This window comes from Oncorhynchus keta, chromosome 23 (assembly GCF_023373465.1).
Source record: "Oncorhynchus keta strain PuntledgeMale-10-30-2019 chromosome 23, Oket_V2, whole genome shotgun sequence".
Taxonomy (NCBI): domain Eukaryota; kingdom Metazoa; phylum Chordata; class Actinopteri; order Salmoniformes; family Salmonidae; genus Oncorhynchus; species Oncorhynchus keta.
The window spans coordinates 1,777,557-1,804,560 of NC_068443.1; the positions used below are offsets into that span (position 1 = coordinate 1,777,557).

At 44.4% G+C, this 27,004-nt stretch overlaps 3 protein-coding genes across 16 annotated transcripts in view; 2 read left to right on the forward strand and 1 right to left on the reverse strand.

Moving 5' to 3' along the window:
- The first annotated feature begins 283 nt into the window (after nucleotides 1–283).
- Nucleotides 284–14,499, forward strand: LOC127910873 (ras-related protein Rab-31-like). Its single transcript, XM_052475953.1, has 7 exons — nucleotides 284–448; nucleotides 1,054–1,133; nucleotides 3,834–3,915; nucleotides 5,827–5,898; nucleotides 7,024–7,130; nucleotides 9,584–9,693; nucleotides 14,356–14,499. Exons 1-7 carry the CDS (start codon nucleotides 413–415, stop codon nucleotides 14,445–14,447), a joined length of 579 nt encoding a protein of 192 aa, XP_052331913.1. The 5' UTR covers nucleotides 284–412; the 3' UTR covers nucleotides 14,448–14,499.
- Nucleotides 14,500–14,865: 366 nt separating this feature from the next.
- LOC127910872 (NADH-ubiquinone oxidoreductase chain 5-like) lies at nucleotides 14,866–18,311 on the reverse strand. Of its 14 annotated transcripts, XM_052475948.1 has the most exons (6): nucleotides 17,726–18,153; nucleotides 17,466–17,485; nucleotides 17,266–17,425; nucleotides 16,567–16,885; nucleotides 16,069–16,387; nucleotides 14,922–15,408 (listed from the first exon to the last, which is right to left on the reverse strand). In XM_052475948.1, exons 4-6 carry the CDS (start codon nucleotides 16,847–16,849, stop codon nucleotides 14,922–14,924), a joined length of 1,089 nt encoding a protein of 362 aa, XP_052331908.1. In that variant the 5' UTR covers nucleotides 16,850–16,885; nucleotides 17,266–17,425; nucleotides 17,466–17,485; nucleotides 17,726–18,153. The 14 variants fall into 14 exon arrangements, 10 of the variants coding, with proteins under 10 accessions (XP_052331912.1, XP_052331907.1, XP_052331906.1 ...); XM_052475944.1 differs by lacking the exon at nucleotides 16,069–16,387 and having other exon boundaries at nucleotides 14,876–15,408; nucleotides 16,587–16,885; nucleotides 17,266–17,365; XM_052475943.1 differs by lacking the exon at nucleotides 16,069–16,387 and having other exon boundaries at nucleotides 14,876–15,408; nucleotides 16,587–16,885; nucleotides 17,266–17,365; nucleotides 17,406–17,485.
- Nucleotides 18,312–25,418: 7,107 nt separating this feature from the next.
- Nucleotides 25,419–27,004, forward strand: part of LOC127910874 (vesicle-associated membrane protein-associated protein A-like) — a 29,131-nt gene continuing 27,545 nt past the window's right edge. Inside the window, exon 1 of the mRNA XM_052475954.1 lies at nucleotides 25,419–25,586. Coding sequence (XP_052331914.1) covers nucleotides 25,529–25,586 — 58 coding nt within the window. The 5' untranslated portion in view covers nucleotides 25,419–25,528. The remainder of the gene's footprint in view (nucleotides 25,587–27,004) is intronic.

The following is a 27,004-nucleotide window of genomic DNA, read 5'->3' on the forward strand; positions in this document are numbered from 1 at the left end:
AACATGTCGCGGTTATATTTTCCCCTGTGTGTCCTCTTCACTCGCACACCTTCTCTCTTTATTCACCATATTCACTCCTGTTTTGGGGGACCGCTAATCTAGAGATGAAAATAAACAGTTTATTCTCTGGGACTATTTTTTTTCTTCTTTTATCTCCTTGTCTTTTTCAGTTCTCATCTCTTTTGAACGTAACAGTAACGGAAGAGGTTACGCCGTGACGTGACATTGAGCGTTTCGGGAGGTTCGCTTCAGCTGATCCCGTTACATTTAGAAAGATGGCCAGTTGTCCTGCTTAGGGGCTGAAGTTCTTTCTCTTATCTAAAGACAAAAATACGTTGTAAGCAAACCTGGAGAGACAAAGGCGTTGAAAAGAAACGGAAGAAGTATGCCTAGATAGCCATAACTCTTTAAAATGGCCATACGGGAATTAAAAGTGTGTCTTCTGGGAGTAAGTGAAATAAGTTATTGGGTGGTTGATTCTCTTTGGAAATTCCTTCTGTCTTTCTGCGGTTCGGCTGTGTCTCTTTATACTGGGAACACGACCGTTTGGATGTCTATCTGTCTTGCTAGAATTCGACCTCGTATAGAAACTGCATCTTTATCTTGTCGAAGAATCGTTGTATGTACATTGGAGACATTTCTTTAGTAAAATAATGTGGAGTCGCCGCCACATAACCTAATCATAACCTTTCCCCTGACCTTGATATGCCTTTTACAAATACCCTTTTGTATTATGTTGTTGTTGTTTATTGTACTGCGGTGTTGTTGTCCTGGTCCATTGAGTGATTTCCCTTACGGTGCATGTTGTTTTGGAATGGCTCTTCTGACCAATACCAACCGTTACGCCACCATCCGGTAAAAGATTTGATAAAGTAACCATTCGGTCCTACAGATACAGTATGTATGTATCCTTGGTTAGCATGAGATACACAAACAACAACAACCGGCTACTAGGATGCTTTAGCCAATAGCGTTGTGTATCTTCTCGAGTCTTTTGTACAGACCGAGTAACATCGATATAGCATTTCACCAATTTCTTATTTCTTTCGGTAGGATACAGGAGTGGGCAAGTCTAGTATTGTATGTCGTTTTGTACAAGACCATTTCGACCACAACGTCAGTCCGACGATAGGGTAAGTTGTCAGAGCGTTAATACCTTGATTTTATTCAATAGGCAGCAACAAGTGTGTAATTAGCTTCCTGTCTGTCCTGTTCTGGAGACCTTTTCAGGATTATCAAGTTAATTGCACGAAAATCTCAAATAAAACCAGAGTCTCAAACTCGGTTTTATGTCCAGGGAAGGAAATGAAATGAGTAAATATGTGTCAGAAGGATTTTCTTGGAAATAAGGGCTTTATATTCAAATCCAGCTTTCTCTGTCTGATTCTCTGTCTGATTCTCTATCTGATTCTCTATCTGATTCTCTATCTGATTCTCTGTCTGATTCTCTATCTGATTCTCTATCTGATTCTCTGTCTGATTCTCTGTCTGATTCTCTATCTGATTCTCTATCTGATTCTCTATCTGATTCTCTATCTGATTCTCTGTCTGATTCTCTATCTGATTCTCTATCTGATTCTCTATCTGATTCTCTGTCTGATTCTCTGTCTGATTCTCTATCTGATTCTCTGTCTGATTCTCTATCTGATTCTCTATCTGATTCTCTATCTGATTCTCTGTCTGATTCTCTGTCTGATTCTCTGTCTGATTCTCTATCTGATTCTCTATCTGATTCTCTATCTGATTCTCTGTCTGATTCTCTATCTGATTCTCTGTCTGATTCTCTGTCTGATTCTCTGTCTGATTCTCTATCTGATTCTCTGTCTGATTCTCTATCTGATTCTCTATCTGATTCTCTATCTGATTCTCTATCTCATGATAGGCTTTGGTGGTTACTGAGTCTAAAACATTCATCATCCCTCCAGGGGAAAAATAAAGTTATTCTTCTATTCTGTTTTGTCCTTCCCTGCTCTGACCTGTTCTGCTCTGTCCTGTCCTGCTCTGACCTGTCCTGTCCTGCTCTGACCTGCTCTGTCCTGTCCTGCTCTGTCCTGACCTGTCCTGCTCTGTCCTGTCCTGCTCTGTCCTGACCTGCTCTGTCCTGACCTGTCCTGTCCTGCTCTGCTCTGTCCTGTCCTGTTCTGCTCTGTCCTGTCCTGCTCTGTCCTGTCCTGTCCTGCCCTGTCCTGTCCTGCTCTGTCCTGTCCTGACCTGACCTGTCCTGTCCTGTCCTGTTCTGCTCTGTTCTGTTCTGCTCTGTCCTGTCCTGCTCTTTCCTGACCTGTCCTGCTCTGTCCTGTCCTGCTCTGTCCTGACCTGTTCTGTCCTGCTCTGTCCTGACCTGTCCTGTTCTGCTCTGTTCTGTTCTGCTCTGTCCTGTCCTGTCCTGTCCTGCTCTTTCCTGACCTGTCCTGTCCTGCTCTGTCCTGTCCTGTCCTGCTCTGACCTGTCCTGCTCTGACCTGACCTGCACTGTCCTGCTCTGACCTGTCCTGTTCTGACCTGTCCTGCTCTGACCTGTCCTGCTCTGACCTGTCCTGCTCTGACCTGTCCTGCCCTGTCCTGCTCTGTCCTGTCCTGCTCTGACCTGTCCTGCTCTGACCTGTCCTGCTCTGACCTGTCCTGCTCTGACCAGTCCTGCTCTGTCCTGTCCTGTTCTGCTCTGACCTGTCCTGCTCTGACCGGTCCTGCTCTGTCCTGTCCTGTCCTGCTCTGTCCTGTCCTGTTCTGACCTGTCCTGCTCTGTCCTGTCCTGCTCTGACCGGTCCTGCTCTGTCCTGTCCTGTCCTGCTCTGACCTGTCCTGCTCTGACCTGTCCTGCTCTGACCTGTCCTGCTCTGACCGGTCCTGCTCTGTCCTGTCCTGTTCTGCTCTGACCGGTCCTGCTCTGTCCTGTCCTGTTCTGTTCTGTCCTGTCCTGCTCTGTCCTGCTCTGCTCTGACCTGTCCTGCTCTGACCTGTCCTGCTCTGACCTGTCCTGTCCTGCTCTGACCTGTCCTGCTCTGTCCTGTTCTGCTCTGTCCTGTCCTGTCCTGCTCTGTCCTGACCTGTCCTGTCCTGCTCTGTCCTGACCTGACCTGTCCTGCTCTGTCCTGTCCTGTTCTGTCCTGCTCTGACCTGTCCTGCTCTGACCTGTCCTGCTCTGACCTGTCCTGCTCTGTCCTGTCCTGTTCTGTCCTGCTCTGACCTGTCCTGCTCTGACCTGTCCTGCTCTGACCTGTCCTGCTCTGACCTGACCTGCACTGTCCTGCTCTGACCTGTCCTGCTCTGACCTGTCCTGCTCTGACCTGTCCTGCTCTGTCCTGTCCTGCTCTGTCCTGTCCTGCTCTGACCTGTCCTGCTCTGACCTGTCCTGCTCTGTCCTGTCCTGCTCTGTCCTGTCCTGCTCTGTCCTGTCCTGCTCTGACCTGTCCTGCTCTGACCTGTCCTGCTCTGTCCTGTCCTGCTCTGCTCTGACCTGTCCTGCTCTGACCTGTCCTGCTCTGACCGGTCCTGCTCTGACCGGTCCTGCTCTGTCCTGTCCTGTCCTGCTCTGACCTGTCCTGCTCTGACCTGTCCTGCTCTGACCGGTCCTGCTCTGTCCTGTCCTGTTCTGCTCTGACCGGTCCTGCTCTGACCGGTCCTGCTCTGTCCTGTCCTGCTCTGCTCTGACCTGTCCTGCTCTGACCTGTCCTGTCCTGCTCTGACCTGTCCTGCTCTGACTGGTCCTGCTCTGACTGGTCATTCTTGTTCTTGACCTATTCTGTCATCAACAGTTAACACCATCCTATCATCCTCGATCGTTGTCTTAATGATTAAGACTATGCTAGACCTAATGTTCTGTGATACTTGCAGGGCATCGTTTTTAACCAAGACGGTCCCGCGTGGACACGAACTACACAAGTTCCTCATCTGGGACACAGCGGGACAGGAAAGGGTGGGTACATCCTCTTTCTCCTTTTCCTCATCCCTTATCTGTTCCACATTCTCACTCAGTGGAGGCTGCTGATTGGAGGATGGCTTGTAATAATGAATAGAATTGCGTAAATGGAATGATATTTTAAACAACATGATTTCCATTCCATTGACTCCATTCCATTGACTACATTCCATTGAGTCCATTCCATTGACTACCATTCCATTGACTCCATTCCATTGACTCCATTCCATTGACTCCATTCCATTGACTCCATTCCATTGACTCCATTCCATTGATTCCATTCCATTGACTCCATTCCATTGATTCCATTCCATTGACTCCATTCCATTGATTCCATTCCATTGACTCCATTCCATTGACTCCATTCCATTGATTCCATTCCATTGACTCCATTCCATTGATTCCATTCCATTGATTCCATTCCATTGACTCCATTCCATTGACTCCATTCCATTGATTCCATTCCATTGATTCCATTCCATTGACTCCATTCAATTGATTCCATTCCATTGACTCCATTCCATTGACTCCATTCCATTGATTCCATTCCATTGATTCCATTCCATTGACTCCATTCCATTGATTCCATTCCATTGATTCCATTCCATTGACTCCATTCCATTGACTCCATTCCATTGATTCCATTCCATTGACTCCATTCCATTGACTCCATTCCATTGACTCCATTCCATTGACTCCATTCCATTGATTCCATTCCATTGATTCCATTCCATTGACTACCATTCCATTGACTCCATTCCATTGATTCCATTCCATTGACTACCATTCCATTGACTCCATTCCATTGACTACTATTCCATTGACTACTATTCCATTGACTCCATTCCATTGACTACTATTCCATTGACTACTATTCCATTGACTCCATTCCATTGACTACTATTCCATTGACTCCATTCCATTGACTCCATTCCATTGACTCCATTCCATTGACTCCATTCCATTGACTCCATTCCATTGATTCCATTCCATTGACTCCATTCCATTGATTCCATTCCATTGACTCCATTCCATTGACTCCATTCCATTGATTCCATTCCATTGACTCCATTCCATTGATTCCATTCCATTGATTCCATTCCATTGACTCCATTCCATTGACTCCATTCCATTGATTCCATTCCATTGATTCCATTCCATTGACTACCATTCCATTGACTCCATTCCATTGATTCCATTCCATTGACTACCATTCCATTGACTCCATTCCATTGACTACTATTCCATTGACTCCATTCCATTGACTCCTATTCCATTGACTACCATTCCATTGACTCCATTCCATTGACTCCATTCCATTGACTCCATTCCATTGACTCCATTCCATTGACTACCATTCCATTGACTACCATTCCATTGACTACCATTCCATTGACTACCATTCCTATGACTCCGTTGCCATAGCCACACTTCCTGGATGCCGATGGTGTCTGTCCAATCAGTGCTTACACAATCTTTTCTTGACTGTGCAACATATGTCTCGTCGGCATGAGAAGAATTCCTATTCTCAGAGAAGATGTGGTTTTGTTATTCTGGGACACACCATGGGTCAGAGGTCAAGGTTCATAGTATTGTTGTGGCGTGATGACTCACAGGGGTGGGGTGTAAATGGAAAAGTGTGTAGGATGATCATTACGTCCTTAACACATGGGGGGGGATAGCTCACAGTTGTATTGTTTTGCTACACTGTAGCTGGTATCTCATCTCTTTCTCCAAATGTATATGATGTCCTATTTGCATTTAAACTTGAATATTTATATATATATATATTTTTTAAACCCTAAAGCTGAACTAGTTAGTTAAACATGGTTTAAACCCAGTAATTCAGTCATATGAACTGCAACTTCCCCTTGTTCATAGCTAACTTCCTGTATGTTTGTGTTCCAGTTCCACTCGCTGGCTCCCATGTACTACCGAGGCTCTGCGGCCGCTGTCATAGTCTATGACATCACCAAACTGGTAAGGAACCCGATCAACATTCTGTGTGGATTCCAGACCAGAGACGTTACAGTGTGGCATATTTGTGTTGTCTTGCCAACTCCTGTGGTCATTGTCATGCCAAACAGTTCTGAGACCAGGGACTGTATTCAGAAAGAGTCTCACAGTAGCTGATCTAGGATCAGTTTTGCCTGTCAGATCATTATATTTAAGATTTTATATGGGACAGGTGGGGACCTGATTCTAGATCAGCACTTCTACTTTATGAATACGGGCCCAGGCTAGAGAAAGCAGGCTTTGGGGGTAAAAAGTTTGACAAATCAGTCCTGTAGTAAAGTGTAACCTGGCCATTGGTCTGTTCTGTCTGCCTGTCTGCCCTGTTCTGCCTGTCTGCCCTGTTCTGTTCTCCTGTCTGTCTGCCCTGTTCTGTTCTACCTGTCTGTCTGCCCTGTTCTGTCTGCTCTGTTCTACCTGTCTGTCTGCCCTGTTCTGTCTGTTCTGCCTGTCTGCCCTGTTCTGTTCTCCTGTCTGTCTGTCTGCCCTGTTCTGTTCTTCCTGTCTGTATGCCCTGTTCTGTCTGCTCTGTTCTACCTGTCTGTCTGCCCTGTTCTGTCTGCTCTGTTCTACCTGTCTGTCTGCCCTGTTCTGTCTACTCTGTTCTACCTGTCTGTCTGCCCTGTTATGTCTGCTCTGTTCTACCTGTCTGTCTGCCCTGTTCTGTTCTACCTGTCTGTCTGCCCTGTTCTGTTCTACCTGTCTGTCTGCCCTGTTCTGCCTGTCTGTCTGCCCTGTTCTGTTCTGCCTGTCTGTCTGCCCTGTTCTGTTCTACCTGTCTGTCTGCCCTGTTCTGTTCTACCTGTCTGTCTGCTGTCTGCCCTGTTCTGCCTGTCTGCCCTGTTCTGTTCTGCCTGTCTGTCTGCCCTGTTCTGCCTGTCTGTCTGCCCTGTTCTGTTCTGCCTGTCTGTCTGCCCTGTTCTGTTCTGCCTGTCTGTCTGCCCTGTTCTGTTCTGCCTGTCTGTCTGCCCTGTTCTGTTCTACCTGTCTGTCTGTCTGCCCTGTTCTGTTCTACCTGTCTGTCTGTCCCGTTCTGTTCTACCTGCCTGTCTGTCTGTCTGCCCTGTTCTGTTCTACCTGTCTGTCTGTCAGGACTCTTTCCAGACACTGAAGAAATGGGTGAAGGAGTTGAAGGAGCACGGTCCAGAGGACATCATTGTAGCCTTGGCAGGGAACAAGAAAGATTTGGGGGACATCAGGTATCATCAGTCCTTCACCACTTCTGTCAAACTGTGTTTTAAAGGCTAACGTTGTCATGGAAACCCTGTTGATTGGTCGCCATGGTGTTGTGTGTTACTATTGTTGGGACTCTGCAATAGAACTCTGCTCTGTAGGTCATAAGAACCATTTGATTGACAGGATCTCGATGTTCACCTTTGTTACATTTATGACTAGGAAGTATTAGCCTAGGTACCAGTCTCAAGCTAAGGAGGTGGAGTAAGTTGACAACAAGGGTTTCATTTTGTTTACTTAACAACTGAAAATTATATTCTGAGCTGATATTCTCACAAGGGTGTAACCTCACCACCACCAGGTTAAAGGCTGTTATGAAAGCCCTGTTGATGAGTCACCACCAGGTTAAAGACTGTTATGGAAGCCCTGTTGATGAGTCACCACCAGGTTAAAGACTGTTATGAAAGCCCTGTTGATGAGTCACCACCACCAGGTTAAAGACTGTTATGGAAGCCCTGTTGATGAGTCACCACCAGGTTAAAGGCTGTTATGGAAGCCCTGTTGATGAGTCACCACCAGGTTAAAGACTGTTATGGAAGCCCTGTTGATGAGTCACCACCAGGTTAAAGGCTGTTATGGAAGCCCTGTTGATGAGTCACCACCACCAGGTTAAAGACTGTTATGGAAGCCCTGTTGATGAGTCACCACCAGGTTAAAGACTGTTATGGAAGCCCTGTTGATGAGTCACCACCAGGTTAAAGACTGTTATGGAAGCCCTGTTGATGAGTCACCACCACCAGGTTAAAGACTGTTATGGAAGCCCTGTTGATGAGTCACCACCAGGTTAAAGACTGTTATGGAAGCCCTGTTGATGAGTCACCACCACCAGGTTAAAGACTGTTATGGAAGCCCTGTTGATGAGTCACCACCAGGTTAAAGGCAGTTGATGAGTCACCACCAGGTTAAAGACTGTTATGGAAGCCCTGTTGATGAGTCACCACCACCAGGTTAAAGACTGTTATGGAAGCCCTGTTGATGAGTCACCACCAGGTTAAAGACTGTTATGGAAGCCCTGTTGATGAGTCACCACCACCAGGTTAAAGACTGTTATGGAAGCCCTGTTGATGAGTCACCACCAGGTTAAAGGCTGTTATGGAAGCCCTGTTGATGAGTCACCACCACCAGGTTAAAGACTGTTATGGAAGCCCTGTTGATGAGTCACCACCAGGTTAAAGGCTGTTATGGAAGCCCTGTTGATGAGTCACCACCACCAGGTTAAAGACTGTTATGGAAGCCCTGTTGATGAGTCACCACCAGGTTAAAGACTGTTATGGAAGCCCTGTTGATGAGTCACCACCACCAGGTTAAAGGCTGTTATGGAAGCCCTGTTGATGAGTCACCACCAGGTTAAAGGCTCTTATGGAAGCCCTGTTGTTAAAGACTGTTATGGAAGCCCTGTTGATGAGTCACCACCAGGTTAAAGGCTATTTGTTATGGAAGCCCTGTTGATAAAGGCTGTTATGGAAGCCCTGTTGATAAAGGCTGTTATGGAAGCCCTGTTGATGAGTCATCACCAGGTTAAAGGCTATTTGTTATGGAAGCCCTGTTGATAAAGGCTGTTATGGAAGCCCTGTTGATGAGTCACCACCAGGTTAAAGGCTATTTGTTATGGAAGCCCTGTTGATAAAGGCTGTTATGGAAGCCCTGTTGATAAAGGCTGTTATGGAAGCCCTGTTGATGAGTCACCACCACCAGGTTAAAGACTGTTACGGAAGCCCTGTTGATGAGTCACCACCACCAGGTTAAAGACCCCTGTTGATGTTAAAGGCTGTTATGGAAGCCCTGTTGATAAAGGTTAAAGACTGTTATGGAAGCCCTGTTGTTCAAAGAAAGACTGTTATGGAAGCCCTGTTGATGAGTCACCACCACCAGGTTAAAGGCTATTTGTGTTATGGAAGCCCTGTTGATAAAGGTTAAAGACTGTTATGGAAGCCCTGTTGATGAGTCATCACCAGGTTAAAGGCTATTTGTTATGGAAGCCCTGTTGATGAAGGTTAAAGACTGTTATGGAAGCCCTGTTGATGAGTCACCACCAGGTTAAAGGTTATTTGTTATGGAAGCCCTGTTGATGAGTCATCACCAGGTTAAAGGTTGTTAAAGCCTATTTGTTATGGAAGCCCTGTTGATAAAGGCTGTTATGGAAGCCCTGTTGATGAACCACCACCAGGTTAAAGACTGTTATGGAAGCCCTGTTGATGAGTCACCACCAGGTTAAAGACTGTTATGGAAGCCCTGTTGATGAGTCACCACCACCAGGTTAAAGACTGTTATGGAAGCCCTGTTGATGAGTCACCACCACCAGGTTAAAGGCTGTTATGGAAGCCCTGTTGATGAGTCACCACCAGGTTAAAGACTGTTATGGAAGCCCTGTTGATGAGTCAACCCAAGCTGTAGTTTATACTGATTTGTCTTTTAACAGGGAAGTTCCTATGAAGGAAGCTAAGGACTTTGCTGAGTCTATCGCAGCAATCTTCATGGAGACCAGCGCCAGAAACGCTGTCAATGTGGAGGAGCTCTTTCAGAAGATCAGTAAGTGTTTTAGTTTTTAGAGTTTATGTTGGCGTGGTGGTTCGTTCCATACGACCACATCAAACACGGTTGAGTTTGTTTTATCAGGAATTGTTATGCAATATGTTCCATGGGTCGGCAGGGTAGCCTAGTGGTTAGAGGGGAGGGTCGGCAGGTAGCCTAGTGGTTAGAGGGGAGGGGCGGCAGGGTAGCCTAGTGGTTAGAGGGGAGGGTCGGCTGGTAGCCTAGTGGTTAGAGGGGAGGGTCGGCAGGGTAGCCTAGTGGTTAGAGGGGAGGGGCGGCAGGTAGCCTAGTGGTTAGAGGGGAGGGTCGGCTGGTAGCCTAGTGGTTAGAGTGTAGAGGGGCAGGTAGCCTAGTGGTTAGAGGGAGGGTCGGCTGGGGCCTAGTGGTTAGAGGGGAGGGTCGGCTGGTAGCCTAGTGGTTAGAGGGAGGGCGGCTGGTAGCCTAGTGGTTAGAGGAGGGGCGGCAGGGTAGCCTAGTGGTTAGAGGGGAGGGGCGGCAGGTAGCCTAGTGGTTAGAGGGGAGGGTCGGCAGGGTAGCCTAGTGGTTAGAGGGGAGGGGGCAGGGTAGCCTAGTGGTTAGAGGGGAGGGGCGGCAGGGTATCCTAGTGGTTAGAGTGGAGGGGCGGCAGGTATCCTAGTGGTTAGAGGGGAGGGTCGGCTGGTAGCCTAGTGGTTAGAGGGGAGGGTCGGCAGGTAGCCTAGTGGTTAGAGGGGAGGGTCGGCTGGTAGCCTAGTGGTTTGAGGGGAGGGTCGGCTGGTAGCCTAGTGGTTAGAGGGGAGGGTCGGCTGGTAGCCTAGTGGTTAGAGGGGAGGGGCGGCAGGGTATCCTAGTGGTTAGAGTGGAGGGGCGGCAGGTATCCTAGTGGTTAGAGGGGAGGGTCGGCTGGTAGCCTAGTGGTTAGCCCTAGTGGTTAGAGGGGAGGGTCGGCTGGTAGCCTAGTGGTTTGAGGGGAGGGTCGGCTGGTAGCCTAGTGGTTAGAGGGGAGGGTCGGCTGGTAGCAGGGTTAGAGGGAGGGCCAGGGTAGTGGTTAGAGGGGAGGGGCGGCAGGTATCCTAGTGGTTAGAGGGGAGGGTCGGCTGGTAGCCTAGTGGTTAGAGGGGAGGGTCGGCAGGTAGCCTAGTGGTTAGAGGGGAGGGTCGGCTGGTAGCCTAGTGGTTTGAGGGGAGGGTCTAGTGGTTTGAGGGGAGGGCGGCTGGTAGCCTAGTGGTTAGCCCTAGTGGTTAGAGGGGAGGGCGGCAGGGTATCCTAGTGGTTAGAGGGAGGGCGGCAGGTATCCTAGTGGTTAGGGGGAGGGTCGGCTGGTAGCCTAGTGGTTAGAGGGGAGGGTCGGCAGGTAGCCTAGTGGTTAGAGGGGAGGGTCGGCTGGTAGCCTAGTGGTTAGGGGAGGGCGGCAGGGTATCCTAGTGGTTAGAGTGGAGGGCGGCAGGTATTTTTCGGCAGGGTAGCCTTGGTTAGAGGGGAGGGGCGGCAGGTATCCTAGTGGTTAGAGGGAGGGGCGGCAGGGTTAGTTCAGGGGCGGCAGGTATCCTAGTGGTTAGAGGGGAGGGGCGGCAGGGCCTAGTGGTTAGAGTGGAGGGGCGGCAGATCAGAGGGGAGGGGCCACCTTGGTTAGAGGGGAGGGGCGGCAGGTATCCTAAGGGATAGCCTTGGTTAGAGTGGAGGGGCGGCAGGTATTCACCAGGGTAGCCTTGGTTAAAGGGAGCCTAGTGGTTAGAGGGGAGGGCGGCAGGGTAGACTCAGAGGGAGGGGCGGCAGGGATAGTTTAGAGGGGCGGCAGGTTCACCCTAGTGGTTAAAGGGATAGCCTTGGTTAGAGGGGAGGGCGGCAGGTAGCCTATTCAGTGGTTAGAGGGGAGGGGCGGCAGGGTAGCACTGGTTAGAAGCCTAGGGATAGTTTAGAGGGGTGGGGCGGCATTCACCACTTAAAGGGATAGTTGGTTAGATTCACCACTTAAAGGGATATCCTAGTGGTTAGAGGGGATTCACCACTTAGAAGGGAGGGGCGGCAGGTAGTTTAGAGGAGGGGCGGCAGGGTAGCCTAGTGGTTAGAGGGAGGGGCGGCAGGGTAGCCTAGTGGTTAGAGGGGAGGGCGGCAGGGTAGCCTAGTGGTTATAGACTTGGTTAGAGGGAGGGGTTCACCAGTGGTTAGAGGGGGGGTGGCTAGCCTCGTGGTTAAAGGGATAGCCTTGGTTAGAGGGGAGGGCGGCAGGGTTCACCAGAGGGGAGGGCGGCAGGGATAGTTTAGAGGGGATTCCTCGTGGTTACCACCTTTAAAGGGATAGCCTTAAGATTCACCACTTAAGGGAGGGGCGGCATAGCCTAGTGGTTAAGGGAGGGGCGGCAGGTAGCCTAGTGGTTAGAGGGGAGGGCACCTAGTGGTTAGAGGGATAGTTAGTGGTTAGATTCACCACTTAAAGGGATGGTTAGAGGGGAGGGTGGCAGGTAGCCTCGTGGTTCACCAGGGGCGGCAGGTAGCCTAGTGGTTAAGGGCGGGGATAGTGGTTAGAGAGGGGTCACCAGTGGTTAAAGGGGTAGGTAGCCTCGTTTAGTGTTGGACTTAACACCACCCGTCATTGAAAATAAGAATAAGAATTTGGATAAATAAAGTTACATTTAACATAAAATAGAAAGTCACTAAACTAAAGCATCCTCGTGAATGTCTGTTGATGTGTTTTGTTGTAGACACATTCCATTCAAAGGGATAGTTCAGTACAGTGTCTGTTACCATCTCTGTTAAGGGACAGTTGAACTTCACTTCATTCAGTAGTGCCTGTTAGCATCTCTCTTAGGGACAAATCTGAACTTCACTTCATTCAACAGTGGAGCATCTCTCTTAGGGACAAATTGAACTTCTAGATTCAGTCAGTGTCTGTTAGCATCTCTCTTAACAAATCTGAACTTCTACTTCATTCAGACAGTGTCTGTTAGCATCTCTGTTAGACAGATTCTTCTACTTCATTCAACAGGGATAGTTTAATCTGAACTTCTACTTCATTCAGTACAGTGTCTGTTAGCATCTCTCTTAGGGACAAATCTGAACTTCTACTTCATTCAGTACAGTGTCTGTTAGCATCTCTCTTAGGGACAAATCTGAACTTCTACTTCATTCAGTACAGTGTCTGTTAGCATCTCTCTTAGGGACAAATCTGAACTTCTACTTCATTCAGTACAGTGTCTGTTAGCATCTCTCTTAGGGACAAATCTGAACTTCTACTTTATTCAGATATTCACTTAAAGGGAAAGTTAAGATTCACCACTTAAAGGGATAGTTAAGATTCACCACTTAAAGGGATAGTTTAGATTCACCACTTAAAGGGAAAGTTTAGATTCACCACTTAAAGGGATAGTTAAGATTCACTACTTAAAGGGATAGTTAAGTTTCACCACTTAAAGGGATAGTTAAGATTCACCACTTAAAGGGATAGTTAAGATTCACCACTTAAAGGGAAAGTTAAGATTCACCACTTAAAGGGATAGTTAAGATTCACCACTTAAAGGGATAGTTAAGATTCACCACTTAAAGGGAAAGTTAAGATTCACCACTTAAAGGGATAGTTAAGATTCACCACTTAAAGGGAAAGTTAAGATTCACCACTTAAAGGGATAGTTAAGATTCACCACTTAAAGGGATAGTTTAGATTCACCACTTAAAGGGATAGTTTAGATTCACCACTTAAAGGGATAGTTAAGATTCACCACTTAAAGGGATAGTTAAGATTCACCACTTAAAGGGATAGTTTAGATTCACCACTTAAAGGGATAGTTTAGATTCACCACTTAAAGGGATAGTTAAGATTCACCACTTAAAGGGATAGTTTAGATTCACCACTTAAAGGGATAGTTTAGATTCACCACTTAAAGGGATAGTTAAGATTCACCACTTAAAGGGATGGTTTAGATTCACCACTTAAAGGGATAGTTAAGATTCACCACTTAAAGGGATAGTTTAGATTCACCACTTAAAGGGATAGTTTAGATTCACCACTTAAAGGGATAGTTAAGATTCACCACTTAAAGGGATGGTTTAGATTCACCACTTAAAGGGATAGTTAAGATTCACCACTTAAAGGGATAGTTTAGATTCACCACTTAAAGGGATAGTTTAGATTCACCACTTAAAGGGATAGTTAAGATTCACCACTTAAAGGGATAGTTTAGATTCACCACTTAAAGGGATAGTTAAGATTCACCACTTAAAGGGATGGTTTAGATTCACCACTTAAAGGGATAGTTTAGATTCACCACTTAAAGGGATAGTTAAGATTCACCACTTAAAGGGATGGTTTAGATTCACCACTTAAAGGGATAGTTAAGATTCACCACTTAAAGGGATAGTTTAGATTCACCACTTAAAGGGATAGTTTAGATTCACCACTTAAAGGGATAGTTTAGATTCACCACTTAAAGGGATAGTTTAGATTCACCACTTAAAGGGATAGTGTGAGATCTTGGCAATTAAGCCCTTTTTTCTACATACCCACAGTCAAATTAACTAATGGATACCATTTGTACTGTATGTCTCTGCGTGCCGTTTGAAAGGAAGGTATCTCCTGGAGCCATTGTTTACGCTAGTTACTCCAGAAACGACCTCGACTTCCTTCAAAACTGCACCTGGTTGTTTAAACTGCACCTTCAAAACTTATCCTGTGTTGTGTTTCAGGTAAACAGATTCCGCCTCTGGAGAATCCAGACGTTGACAGCAACGAGTCCTTCAAGATAACTCGGCATCCATCTAACAAACTCTGCTGCTAGTAAGACTACTGCTGAGTCCCAAATAGACCCCGAGCACCCTACCCTCGCCTAGACCATAGCACCCTACCCCCCCTAACACAGAGTCACTGCTCTCGATTGGACAGGTGAATGATCCACCTATCTAGCTTATCTGACGTCAACTTGGAGATATCACCACGTTTCCTCTTGGATCTACATGTAGGTTTAGGGAGTAAGGAGTCGGTTCAGAATTCAGCATCAGATTTGCCAGTGAGATTATCACTGTCCTTGGTTCCACACATACACAGCTGCATGGATCACAGGGTCCACAATGCAACATTGTAATACACTGCTGCGTGGATTCAACTACTCATTGTCCACCTCCACACAGTCCACCATGCATATACAGTGCATTGGTCTCAGGGGAGAGGAGGAAAACATGGCTTTGGCTTGTGATAGATCAGACCCTCTCACCTGTAGCATAGTAACCAGCGTGTCCAGGGCCAGAAACCACCCCTATAACCCATAGAAAGATGCAGTAACCCATAGAAAGATACAGTAATCCATAGAAAGATACAGTAACCCATAGAAAGATACAGTAATCCATAGAAAGATGCAGTAACCCATAGAAAGATGCAGTAACCCATAGAAAGATACAGTAACCAATATAAGGATACAGTAACCCATATAAGGATACAGTAAACCATAGAAAGATGCAGTAACCCATAGAAAGATGCAGTAACCCATAGAAAGATGCAGTAACCCATAGAAAGATACAGTAACCCATAGAAAGATACAGTAACCAATATAAGGATACAGTAACCCATAGAAAGATGCAGTAACCCATAGAAAGATGCAGTAACCCATATAAGGATACAGTAACCAATATAAGGATACAGTAACCCATAGAAAGATGCAGGAACCCATAGAAAGATGCAGTAACCCATAGAAAGATACAGTAACCCATATAAGGATATAGTAACCCATAGAAAGATACAGTAACCTATAGAAAGATACAGTAACCCATATAAGGATACAGTAACCCATTTAAGGATACAGTAACCCATAGAAAGATGCATTAACCCATATAAAGATACAGTAACCCATATAAGGATACAGTAACCCATAGAAAGACGCAGGAACCCATAGAAAGATGCAGTAACCTATAGAAAGATACAGTAACCCATATAAGGATACAGTAACCCATATAAGGATACAGTAACCCATAGATATATGCAGTAACCCATATAAGGATACAGTAACCCATATAAGGATACAGTAACCCGTAGAAAGATACAGTAACCCATATAAGGATACAGTAACCCATATAAGGATATAGTAACCCATAGAAAGATGCAGTAACCCATAGAAAGATGCAGTAACCCATATAAGGATACAGTAACCCATAGAAAGATGCAGTAACTCATATAAAGATACAGTAACGCATATAAAGATACAGTAACCCATATAAGGATACAGTAACCCATATAAGGATATAGTAACCCATAGAAAGATGCAGTAACCCATAGAAAGATGCAGTAACCCATAGAAAGATGCAGTAACCCATAGAAAGATGCAGTAACCCATAGAAAGATACAGTAACCCATATAAGGATACAGTAACTCATATAAGGATACAGTAACCCATAGAAAGATGCAGTAACCCATAGAAAGATACAGTAACCCATATAAGGATACAGTAACCATATAAGGATACAGTAACCCATAGGAAGATGCAGTAACCTATATAAGGATACAGTAACCCATATAAGGATACAGTAACCCATATAAGGATACAGTAACCCATATAAGGATACAGTAACCCATATAAGGATATAGTAACCCATATAAGGATACAGTAACCCATAGGAAGATGCAGTAACCTATAGAAAGATACAGTAACCCATATAAGGATACAGTAACCCATATATAGATGCAGTAACCCATATAAGGATACAGTAACCCATATAAGGATACAGTAACCTGTAGAAAGATGCAGTAACCCATAGAAAGATGCAGTAACCTATAGAAAGAACAGTAACCCATATAAGGATACAGTAACCCATGTAAGGATATAGTAACCCATAGAAAGATGCAGTAACCCATATAAGGATACAGTAACCCATAGACAGATGCAGTAACCCATATAAAGATACAGTAACCCATAGAAAGATGCAGTAACCCATAGAAAGATACAGTAACCCATATAAGGATATAGTAACCCATATAAGGATACAGTAACCCATAGAAAGATGCAGTAACCCATAGAAAGATACAGTAACCCATATAAGGATACAGTAACCATATAAGGATACAGTAACCCATAGGAAGATGCAGTAACCTATATAAGGATACAGTAACCCATATAAGGATACAGTAACCCATATAAGGATACAGTAACCCATATAAGGATACAGTAACCCATATAAGGATATAGTAACCCATATAAGGATACAGTAACCCATAGGAAGATGCAGTAACCTATAGAAAGATACAGTAACCCATATAAGGATACAGTAACCCATATATAGATGCAGTAACCCATATAAGGATACAGTAACCCATATAAGGATACAGTAACCTGTAGAAAGATGCAGTAACCCATAGAAAGATGCATTAACCTATAGAAAGATACAGTAACCCATATAAGGATACATTAACCCATGTAAGGTTATAGTAACCCATAGAAAGATGCAGTAACCCATAGAAAGATGCAGTAACCCATATAAGGATGCAGTAACCCATAGAAAGATGCAGTAACCCATAGAAAGATGCAGTAACCCATAGAAAGATACAGTAACCCATATAAGGATACAGTAACTCATATACGGATACAGTAACCCATAGAAAGATGCAGTAACCTATAGAAAGATACAGTAACCCATATAAGGATACAGTAACCCATATAAGTATACAGTAACCCATAGAAAGATGCAGTAACCCATAGAAAGATGCAGTAACCTATAGAAAGATACAGTAACCCATAGAAAGATGCAGTAACCCATAGAAAGATGCAGTAACCTATAGAAAGATACAGTAACCCATAGAAAGATGCAGTAACCCATAGAAAGATGCAGTAACCTATAGAAAGATACAGTAACCCATATAAGGATACAGTAACCCATTTAAGGATACAGTAACCCATAGGAAGATGCAGTAACCCATATAAGGATACAGTAACCCATATAAGGATACAGTAACCCATAGGAAGATGCAGTAACCCATATAAGGATACAGTAACCCATATAAGGATACAGTAACCCATAGAAAGATACAGTAACCCATAGAAAGATGCAGTAACCCATATAAGGATACAGTAACCCATATAAGGATACAGTAACCCATAGAAAGATGCAGTAACCCATATAAGAATGCAGTAACCCATATAAGGATACAGTAACCCATATAAGGATACAGTAAACCATAGAAAGATGCAGTAACCCATAGAAAGATGCAGTAACCCATATAAGGATACAGTAACCCATATAAGGATACAGTAAACCATAGAAAGATGCAGTAACCCATATGAGGATGCAGTAACCCATATGAGGATACAGTAACCCATATAAAGATGCAGTAACCCATAGAAAGATGCAGTAACCCATATGAGGATGCAGTAACCCATATAAGGATACAGTAAACCATAGAAAGATGCAGTAACCCATATGAGGATGCAGTAACCCATATAAGGATACAGTAACCCATATAAGGATACAGTAACCCATATAAGGATACAGTAAACCATATAAAGATGCAGTAACCCATATAAGGATACAGTAGGTGGACATTTTGCCATGTTGCTTATACCTATCCAATCCTCCTCTCAGATTGACTCCAGTGCCTTGGTAAGGTGTGTTGTAAGTGTCGTTTCTGGACTGGGCCTGTGTGTGCTGACTCAGGAGGGGAACCAGTTTGTCGCCCTCTAGTGTTTTTGGTTAGAGATTAACATCAGAAAATGGATCCTGTTAAACACAATTTAAAGGAGAACTGCACTTCCTGATTTGGCCACGTTTTTCATCAATTCTCATGAAGAAATGCTAGCGGCCACGACTGAAGGAAAACAAACTGTTGTCACAAAGTTGGAAGCACAGAATCGTCTAGAATGTCATTGTATGCTGTAACGTTAGGATTTCCCTTCACTGGAACTAAGGGGCCCGAACCATGAAAAACAGCCCCAGACCATTATTCCTCCTCCACCAAACTTTACAGTGGACACTATGCATTCGGGCAGGTAGTGTTCTCCTGGCATCCGCCAAACTCAGATTTGTTCATCGGACCGGCAGATGGTGAAGCGTGGTTCATCTCTCCAGAAAATGTGTTTCCACTGCTTCAGAGTCCAATGGAGGAGAGCTTTACACCACTCCAGCCGACGCTTGGCATTGAGCATGGCGATCATAGGTTTCTGTGCGTCTGCAAAAAAAGGGGGCATGAATTGTTGACTTGATTGTAATCCAAACCCTCAAGTAAAGTCATGACTCAGTCATTTACCGAACTCTTGTTTTGGACCAGACTGACCTTATGACCAACAATTATTCTATTTTAAACATTGTAGTCAATTTTGACATTTTATTTTATTTTTTTTATTTTTTTTTAGAAATGAGAGATTGTGACTCATAGTGATGTCACAAAGGCTGTTTTAAAAATGGAGGGATTCGTTCTAAGGGGCAGTTGACCTTTAAAAAAACAATAGACACAGAGACTTTTATACATGGTAGGTGTACGCCTACTGGGATATGTTTTTAATTCATATTCAGCAGCACAATATATATATATTTTTAAAACATTTTAATCCTGAAAATCGAAACATGTTAGTAGATCTCATCTCTAACGCGCTGAACATGAACATTCGGATAAATTGCACAAATATTGAACAATCTATTTGAGTTTAATGACGTTTCATAAAATGACTAAAATACGATGCAGACTAGAGATTACGTTCTGAATTCTTATACGATATAGAGATTACAATCCAAATTCTCATTAACCGAATATGCAGTCAACAGTTGAGCAGATCCAGTGATTGCGTTGTTGCCTTGTGGCTCCGGGTATCGCATAGATCGATAGATCGAATCTCTTTGGAACTGCCGATATTGATATCGATTGCATGAATTTGGTTTCGCTAACTTTTCCCCATCGAATGCTGGTGCAGAATATGTATTCTGAGAATGTATAAGGTGTTCAAAATGTATTTGAAGGACGAAGTAGCATGAATTCAAATACCTGAGTTCCCATGTCTTGTTTGTTTTTTTGTTGCTATGTTGTAATTATCATCCATATGTTGTCATTATTATGTAATATTGACCAACTACTGAAAAGGGGCCACTATCACAATAAATACAACTATTGACAACTATAATTTTATTTACTGATTGATCGGTGGACTAACTACTGTATCTGTGAGGTAAAAAAAGCCTCTTCGATTCAACCACTCGGGAGGGGATTTTAAAATCCTCTTTTTTAATCGGGATTTTAAAGTGGCACTTTAATGTAGCTAGTTCCTGCACTTTCTCATGAAAAACAATGATACAGTATTAATGACGACATTTGATGACTACATTCCCTAACAACGCCACACCAATGTGGTTTTGGTAATAGCTGAATTGCCGTAAAGGATGTGTCGAACTGTACAACAGATGTACCTTTTGAAAGTATTACATTTACATTTAAGTCATTTAGCAGACGCTCTTATCCAGAGCAACTTACAAATTGGTGCATTCACCTTATGACATCCAGTGGAACAGCCACTTTACAAGTATGAAGCTGAGTTAACAGCAACAACAGTCCTTGCGGATCTAAGCAGTGCCATATGTTTTTGGATTTTTATTTTTATATTTTTTAAATAAATGTACTTTGTGGGAAGATACTATAGATGAGACAAAAAAAAACACAAATTTCCATATTTAGTTTCTATTTGTATTTTGTACCATGTTGGACATTTGTCTGTTATACACACACAGAGGTGTTCGCTCACAATACGTAGTGGACAAACTTGACAAATATCAAGTGTCCAGTGTGGCATCAATAAACTAGACTTGGACACTTCCCTGAGTTTTGCCTGTAACCATTTATTTACATTTACATTTAAGTCATTTAGCAGACGCTCTTATCCAGAGCGACTTACAAATTGGTGCATTCACCTTATGACATCCAGTGGAACAGCCACTTTACAATAGTGCATCTAAATCTTTTAGGGGGGGAGAAGGATTACTTTATCCTATCCTAGGTATTCCTTAAAGAGGTGGGGTTTCAGGTGTCTCCGGAAGGTGGTGGATGTTTATACGTACAGGCCATTCTGCAATGCAACAACAAGTGCCTTTGTTTTCCCTCTGTAGGCCAAATCTAATATGACATTTATTATTCATATTATTATTAATAGTTTAAATTGTTAATTTTTTTTGTGTGTGTACTTGACTCAAGTTATTCCCTTTTCTATAACACAATACCATTTGATATATTATTAATCTGTCTGATAATAAAGTGGTATTACTTGTTTTTTCTCTTGGTTCTTTATCTCTTTTGTTTCTGTTGTCGCCTTCGTAGAATGACAATTGTTTTTTCTCTTGGTTCTTTATCTCTTCTGTTTCTGTTGTCCCCTCCGTAGACAATTGTAAAAGTTGTTACTATCCCTCTGATCCACAAATGGACTGTTTTCTCATACTATATATCTACATTACCAGTCAAAAGTTTGGACACACCTACTCATTCCATTTAAAATATATATATATATATTTTTTTAAACTATTTTCTACATTATAGAATAATAGTGAAGACATCAAAACTATGAAATAACACATATGGAATCATGTAGTAACCAGAAAAAAACACAACAAATCAACAATATGTTCAACAAATCAAAATATATATATTTGAGATTCTTCAAAGTAGCAACCCTTTGCCTTGTTGACAGCTTTGCAGACTCTTGGCATTCTCTCAACCAGTTTCATGAGGTAGTCACCTGGAATGCATTTCAATTAACAGGTGTGACTTATTAAAATTTAATCCAGGCTGAATCACATCCGGCCGTGATTGGGAGTCTCATAGGGTGGCACACAATTGGCCCAGCATCGTCCGGGTTTGGCCGGTGTAGGCCGTCATTCTAAATAAGAATGTGTTCTTAACTGACTTGCCTAGTTAAATAAATGTTAAATAAAAATAATAGAAAAAATTAAATGTGTGGAATTTCTTTCCTTAATGCGTTTGAGCCAATCAGTTGTGTTGTGACAAGGTAGGGGTGGTATACAGAAGATATAGTCCATATTATGTCAAGAACATTTGTTTTTCAACAGGACAATGACCCAACACACCTCCAGGCTGTGTAAGGACTATTTGACCAAGGAGGAGAGTGATGGAGTGCTGCATCAGATGACCTGGCCTCCATCACTTGACCTCAACACAATTGAGATGGTCTGGGATGAGTTGGATGGCAGAGTGAAGGAAAAGCAGCCAACAAGTGCTCAGCATATGTGGGAACTCCTTCAAGACTGTTGGAAAAGCATTCCTCATGAAGCTGGTTGAGAGAATGCCAAGAGTGTGCAAAGCTGTCATCAATGCAAAGGGTGGCTACTTTGAAGAATCTAAAATCTATTTTGATTTGTTTAACACTTTTTTATGTCTTCACTCTTATTCTACAATGTAGAAAATAGTAAAAATAAAGAAAAACCCTGGAATGACGAGGTGTGTCCAAACTTTTGACTGGTACTGTAGATGGGGTGCCCCCTCTAACCTCCTGCCTGGTGTCTACTGTGTTGGTTTCAGCCCCCTCTAACCTCCTGCCTGGTGTCTACTGTGTTGGTTTCAGCCCCCTCTAACCTCCTGCCTGGTGTCTACTGTGTTGGTTTCAGCCCCCTCTAACCTCCTGCCTGGTGTCTACTGTGTTGGTTTCAGCCCCCTCTAACCTCCTGCCTGGTGTCTACTGTGTTAGTTTCAGCCCCCTCTAACCTCCTGCCTGGTGTCTACTGTGTTGGTTTCAGCCCCCTCTAACCTCCTGCCTGGTGTCTACTGTGTTGGTTTCAGCCCCCTCTAACCTCCTGCCTGGTGTCTACTGTGTTGGTTTCAGCTCCCTCTAACCTCCTGCCTGGTGTCTACTGTGTTAGTTTCAGCCCCCTCTAACCTCCTGCCTGGTGTCTACTGTGTTGGTTTCAGCCCCCTCTAACCTCCTGCTTGGTGTCTACTGTGTTGGTTTCAGCCCCCTCTAACCTCCTGCCTGGTGTCTACTGTGTTGGTTTCAGCCCCCTCTAACCTCCTGCCTGGTGTCTACTGTGTTAGTTTCAGCCCCCTCTAACCTCCTGCCTGGTGTCTACTGTGTTAGTTTCAGCCCCCTTTAACCTCCTGCCTGGTGTCTACTGTGTTGGTTTCAGCCCCCTCTAACCTCCTGCCTGGTGTCTACTGTGTTGGTTTCATCCCCCTCTAACCTCCTGCCTGGTGTCTACTGTTTTAGTTTCAGCCCCCTCTAACCTCCTGCCTGGTGTCTACTGTGTTGGTTTCAGCGACCTCTAACCTCCTGCCTGGTGTCTACTGTGTTGGTTTCAGCCCCCTCTAACCTCCTGCCTGGTGTCTACTGTGTTGGTTTCAGCCCCCTCTAACCTCCTGCCTGGTGTCTACTGTGTTGGTTTCAGCCCCCTCTAACCTCCTGCCTGGTGTCTACTGTGTTGGTTTCAGCCCCCTCTAACCTCCTGCCTGGTGTCTACTTTATTGGTTTCCGCCCCCTCTAACCTCCTGCCTGGTGTCTACTGTGTTGGTTTCAGCCCCCTCTAACCTCCTGCCTGGTGTCTACTGTCTTGGTTTCAGCTCCCTCTAACCTCCTGCCTGGTGTCTACTGTCTTGGTTTCAGCTCCCTCTAACCTCCTGCCTGGTGTCTACTGTCTTGGTTTCAGCTCCCTCTAACCTCCTGCCTGGTGTCTACTGTGTTAGTTTCAGCCCCCTCTAACCTCCTGCCTGGTGTCTACTGTCTTGGTTTCAGCCCCCTCTAACCTCCTGCCTGGTGTCTACTGTCTTGGTTTCAGCTCCCTCTAACCTCCTGCCTGGTGTCTACTGTCTTGGTTTCAGCCCCCTCTAACCTCCTGCCTGGTGTCTACTGTGTTGGTTTCAGCCCCCTCTAACCTCCTGCCTGGTGTCTACTGTGTTAGTTTCAGCCCCCTCTAACCTCCTGCCTGGTGTCTACTGTGTTGGTTTCAGCCCCCTCTAACCTCCTGCCTGGTGTCTACTGTGTTAGTTTCAGCCCCCTCTAACCTCCTGCCTGGTGTCTACTGTCTTGGTTTCAGCCCCCTCTAACCTCCTGCCTGGTGTCTACTGTGTTGGTTTCAGCCCCCTCTAACCTCCTGCCTGGTGTCTACTGTGTTAGTTTCAGCCCCCTCTAACCTCCTGCCTGGTGTCTACTGTCTTGGTTTCAGCCCCCTCTAACCTCCTGCCTGGTGTCTACTGTCTTGGTTTCATTTGACATTTTGATGTCAGAGTGCCTGGATGTTGCTTGGATCGGTTGCGACCTTTGCCAACCCACCTATATAAATTAAACTAGGGGAAAGGCTGTTTGTAGTTATATGCGATTACACAGGGAATACGCATCTGACATCTAACAGGAAATGGTGGTGTCATTTATTTTGACACGTGTCGGATGCTATTTGAGAAACCAGAAGAAAGTGTAAACATGATTTGTGAGTGGAATCGGTGTCAGGTATCATGGCTCCAAGTGCAGTCAACTGTAAAATGATACATTGTATCTATCTACCCACTGTCTGCTCCGCTCTGATTGGCTGTTTACATTAAGCTCAATTCAATTGGAATATATTTCCTGTTTTTTTTTCTTCTCTCTCTCCTCTGATTTGACAGTTGACATTTATCCCACCAAACATGCTGTAGGGAAAACAGTGAAATAATTACAACTTTATTTGGCATTTTGACCGTTTTCAGCTAACTTTCTAAAATAGTCTGACATACAGTATAACAACTGTTTAAGTAAACATTTACTGCAAGGTTATCACCCTTGAACTTCCCCTTATCTATAACCTCTCATGTTGAAGGAAACCAAAGGTTTTTGTCTTAAGAGTTGAACCTATTCAGTGAAGCTATTGGTCTCTGACCTTTAGGAATGCTGTAAATAGATGGAAAGATAAGGAGAGTGGAGCAGGATCGGGTTGTCAGCCGGCGCTCTACTCCAGACTAACCCTCCCTCTCAACAGTTTTACACGTGCTCTTGACAGGGAAGTCTGCCCCACCTCTCTGTCACGAAGATGGACTTAACCCTAGACGAGGCTCTCAAAAGGTCCGAAGAGAGAAAGGCAGAGTAGAGAGTGTTCTGGGTTTAAAGTTGTAAAACAAATAGGGTTTAATTTGTGCTCCCGAGAAGGCTCAGCGGTCTAAGGCACTTCATCTCAGTGCTAGAGGTGACACTACGGACACCCTGGTTCGATTCCAGGCTGTGGCACAACCGGCCGTGTTTGGGAGAACCATAGGGCGGCGCACAATTGGCCCAGTGTCGTCCGGGTTAGGGTTTGGCCGTCATTGTAAATAAGAATTTGTTCTAAACTGACTTGCCTAGTTAAATACAGGTTACACACATTAATACACAGAGAGAGAGACAGAGAGAGACGCAGAGACAGAGAGAGAGAGAACAGGCACACACACACCCTTCTTACACATGCACAAGTTATTTTCTCAACCCCTTCCTATATATGTATATAGTCATTGCTCTCAACACACACATATATACAGAGAAGTATCACTTAAACAATACAGTATTTGGAACCATGCCTATCAAAATACCCCATAAATCACGTTTGCTGAAATAGCTCTATCAACAAATGTGAACCAATAAGGCATTTAGACCTATCTGTAAACCACATATATTTCCAGTTAGGATCTGTGACAAAAAAAAACACAAAAAAAAGCAAGTAGCCTACATGACTATTGCGTATTTGATTAACTAACTAACTTAATCAAATCAGATTCAACAAAAAATGAGTTTCTTATTAAAATTAGTGAAGACCCAAACACGTGAACGCGCAGTAGAATCGCGCGTTGAAATATTTGCTCGTTCAGGTTGTTAGACCAGAGACCAGTCAGCGACTCTTCAGCTCCAACGAGCAGGACCACCTCTCGTCAGTGTCTCTGACAACGCTGTAGATAAATATGTCCAAGTTGGAGCAAATCCTTGTTCTCGATCCCCCCTGTGACCTCAGATTTAAAGGTAAGTGCATTTTTACCTTCATATATATATATATATATATATGTGTTGTTTGTTTTAAATCTCCGAGACAAGCCTGTATTTCTCTGATGATTTCACACTTCCCTTCGGTTCGTAGTTAACGCGTTAGGCTGTCCGCCGCCGCCATTTTGTTCGGGGAACGGAGACAGGCCGCTGTGTGAATCACGGGAATGTCAGTGACGCGGTCGACGTGCGTGGGTCTTGTCTTGTCATAAACTGTACCGAATCGTTTTTTTATACATCTCTGACTACATGCTATCTTTCCCCTTTCTTGTGATAAAGACTGTCCAGATAACCTATCCAGGTATTCCTTAACTAGTGCAAAAGTTTACAACTTGCTAAGCCAATAAACTTAACATACAAGGAGGACATGTAGTTAACCAACCAACTAACTAAAGGTGTCCTGCTTGTGAAGTAGTCATTGGTGGTTATACTAACTAACTAACTAGGTTTGTATAACTCACGTATTTTGGTTGGTGAATGGTTGCAACGTTTGAGTTGGGTAGCAAATGTTAACGTCAACCGTTCTAACTAGTTTTCCGTGTATTGCACTTAAAAAAACCAAAAAACAAAACAAGTCGGAATACAAATGTATTCTCGGCACCCAGCTGACGGACCGGTTCGTTCAGAGGACGGGGTTTAACGGGCGCTTGGCATCCAATTTGTTGCATTACCGCCACCTACTAGACTGAGGTACAACTCCCTTTATACTTTGCTTGAAAAACAAAAACGTACTAAATAAATACCCTACCATCTAACACTACACTCGGTAATTTTCAAATTATATGAAATTAAATTAACCCCACGCTACTCCACTAATTACATGCATTTATTCCTACCATCCTTCAACACAACACACACTGCAACTCTTCTGATGTCATGTGTTCACACACCTAAATACCTCTCGGCAGCTGCCTCCACCACTATTTTCTGCGACTTCTGTTCCATCCCTGCTGTACAGTTGATAACCGTTGCTATAAATGCTCAAAATCCCAATCTTACTGAAACGCATAACCCAGTCCAGAGGGATAGGACAAAAAGTTCTCTACTACTCTCACCACTCCTCCTCCTTGACCCATCTTCCTCTACTTTCTTCACTGCCTCAGCATATGACAACTCCTGCTCCTCTCTAACCCTGGAAACCTCAACCTGCCTCTCTCTCTCTCGCATGGGACATTTCTGATCCCCAGCTCCATGGGCACCCCTACAATTAACACTTTCCCTAATGCTACACATTCCTTTCTCATGCCCTTCTGCACACTTCTCACACCTTGGACCCTCCCACCTGCACACCTTGGACCCTCCCACCTGCACACCTTGGACCCTCCCACCTGCACACCTTGAACCCTCCCACCTGCACACCTTGAACCCTCCCACCTGCACACCTTGAACCCTCCCAC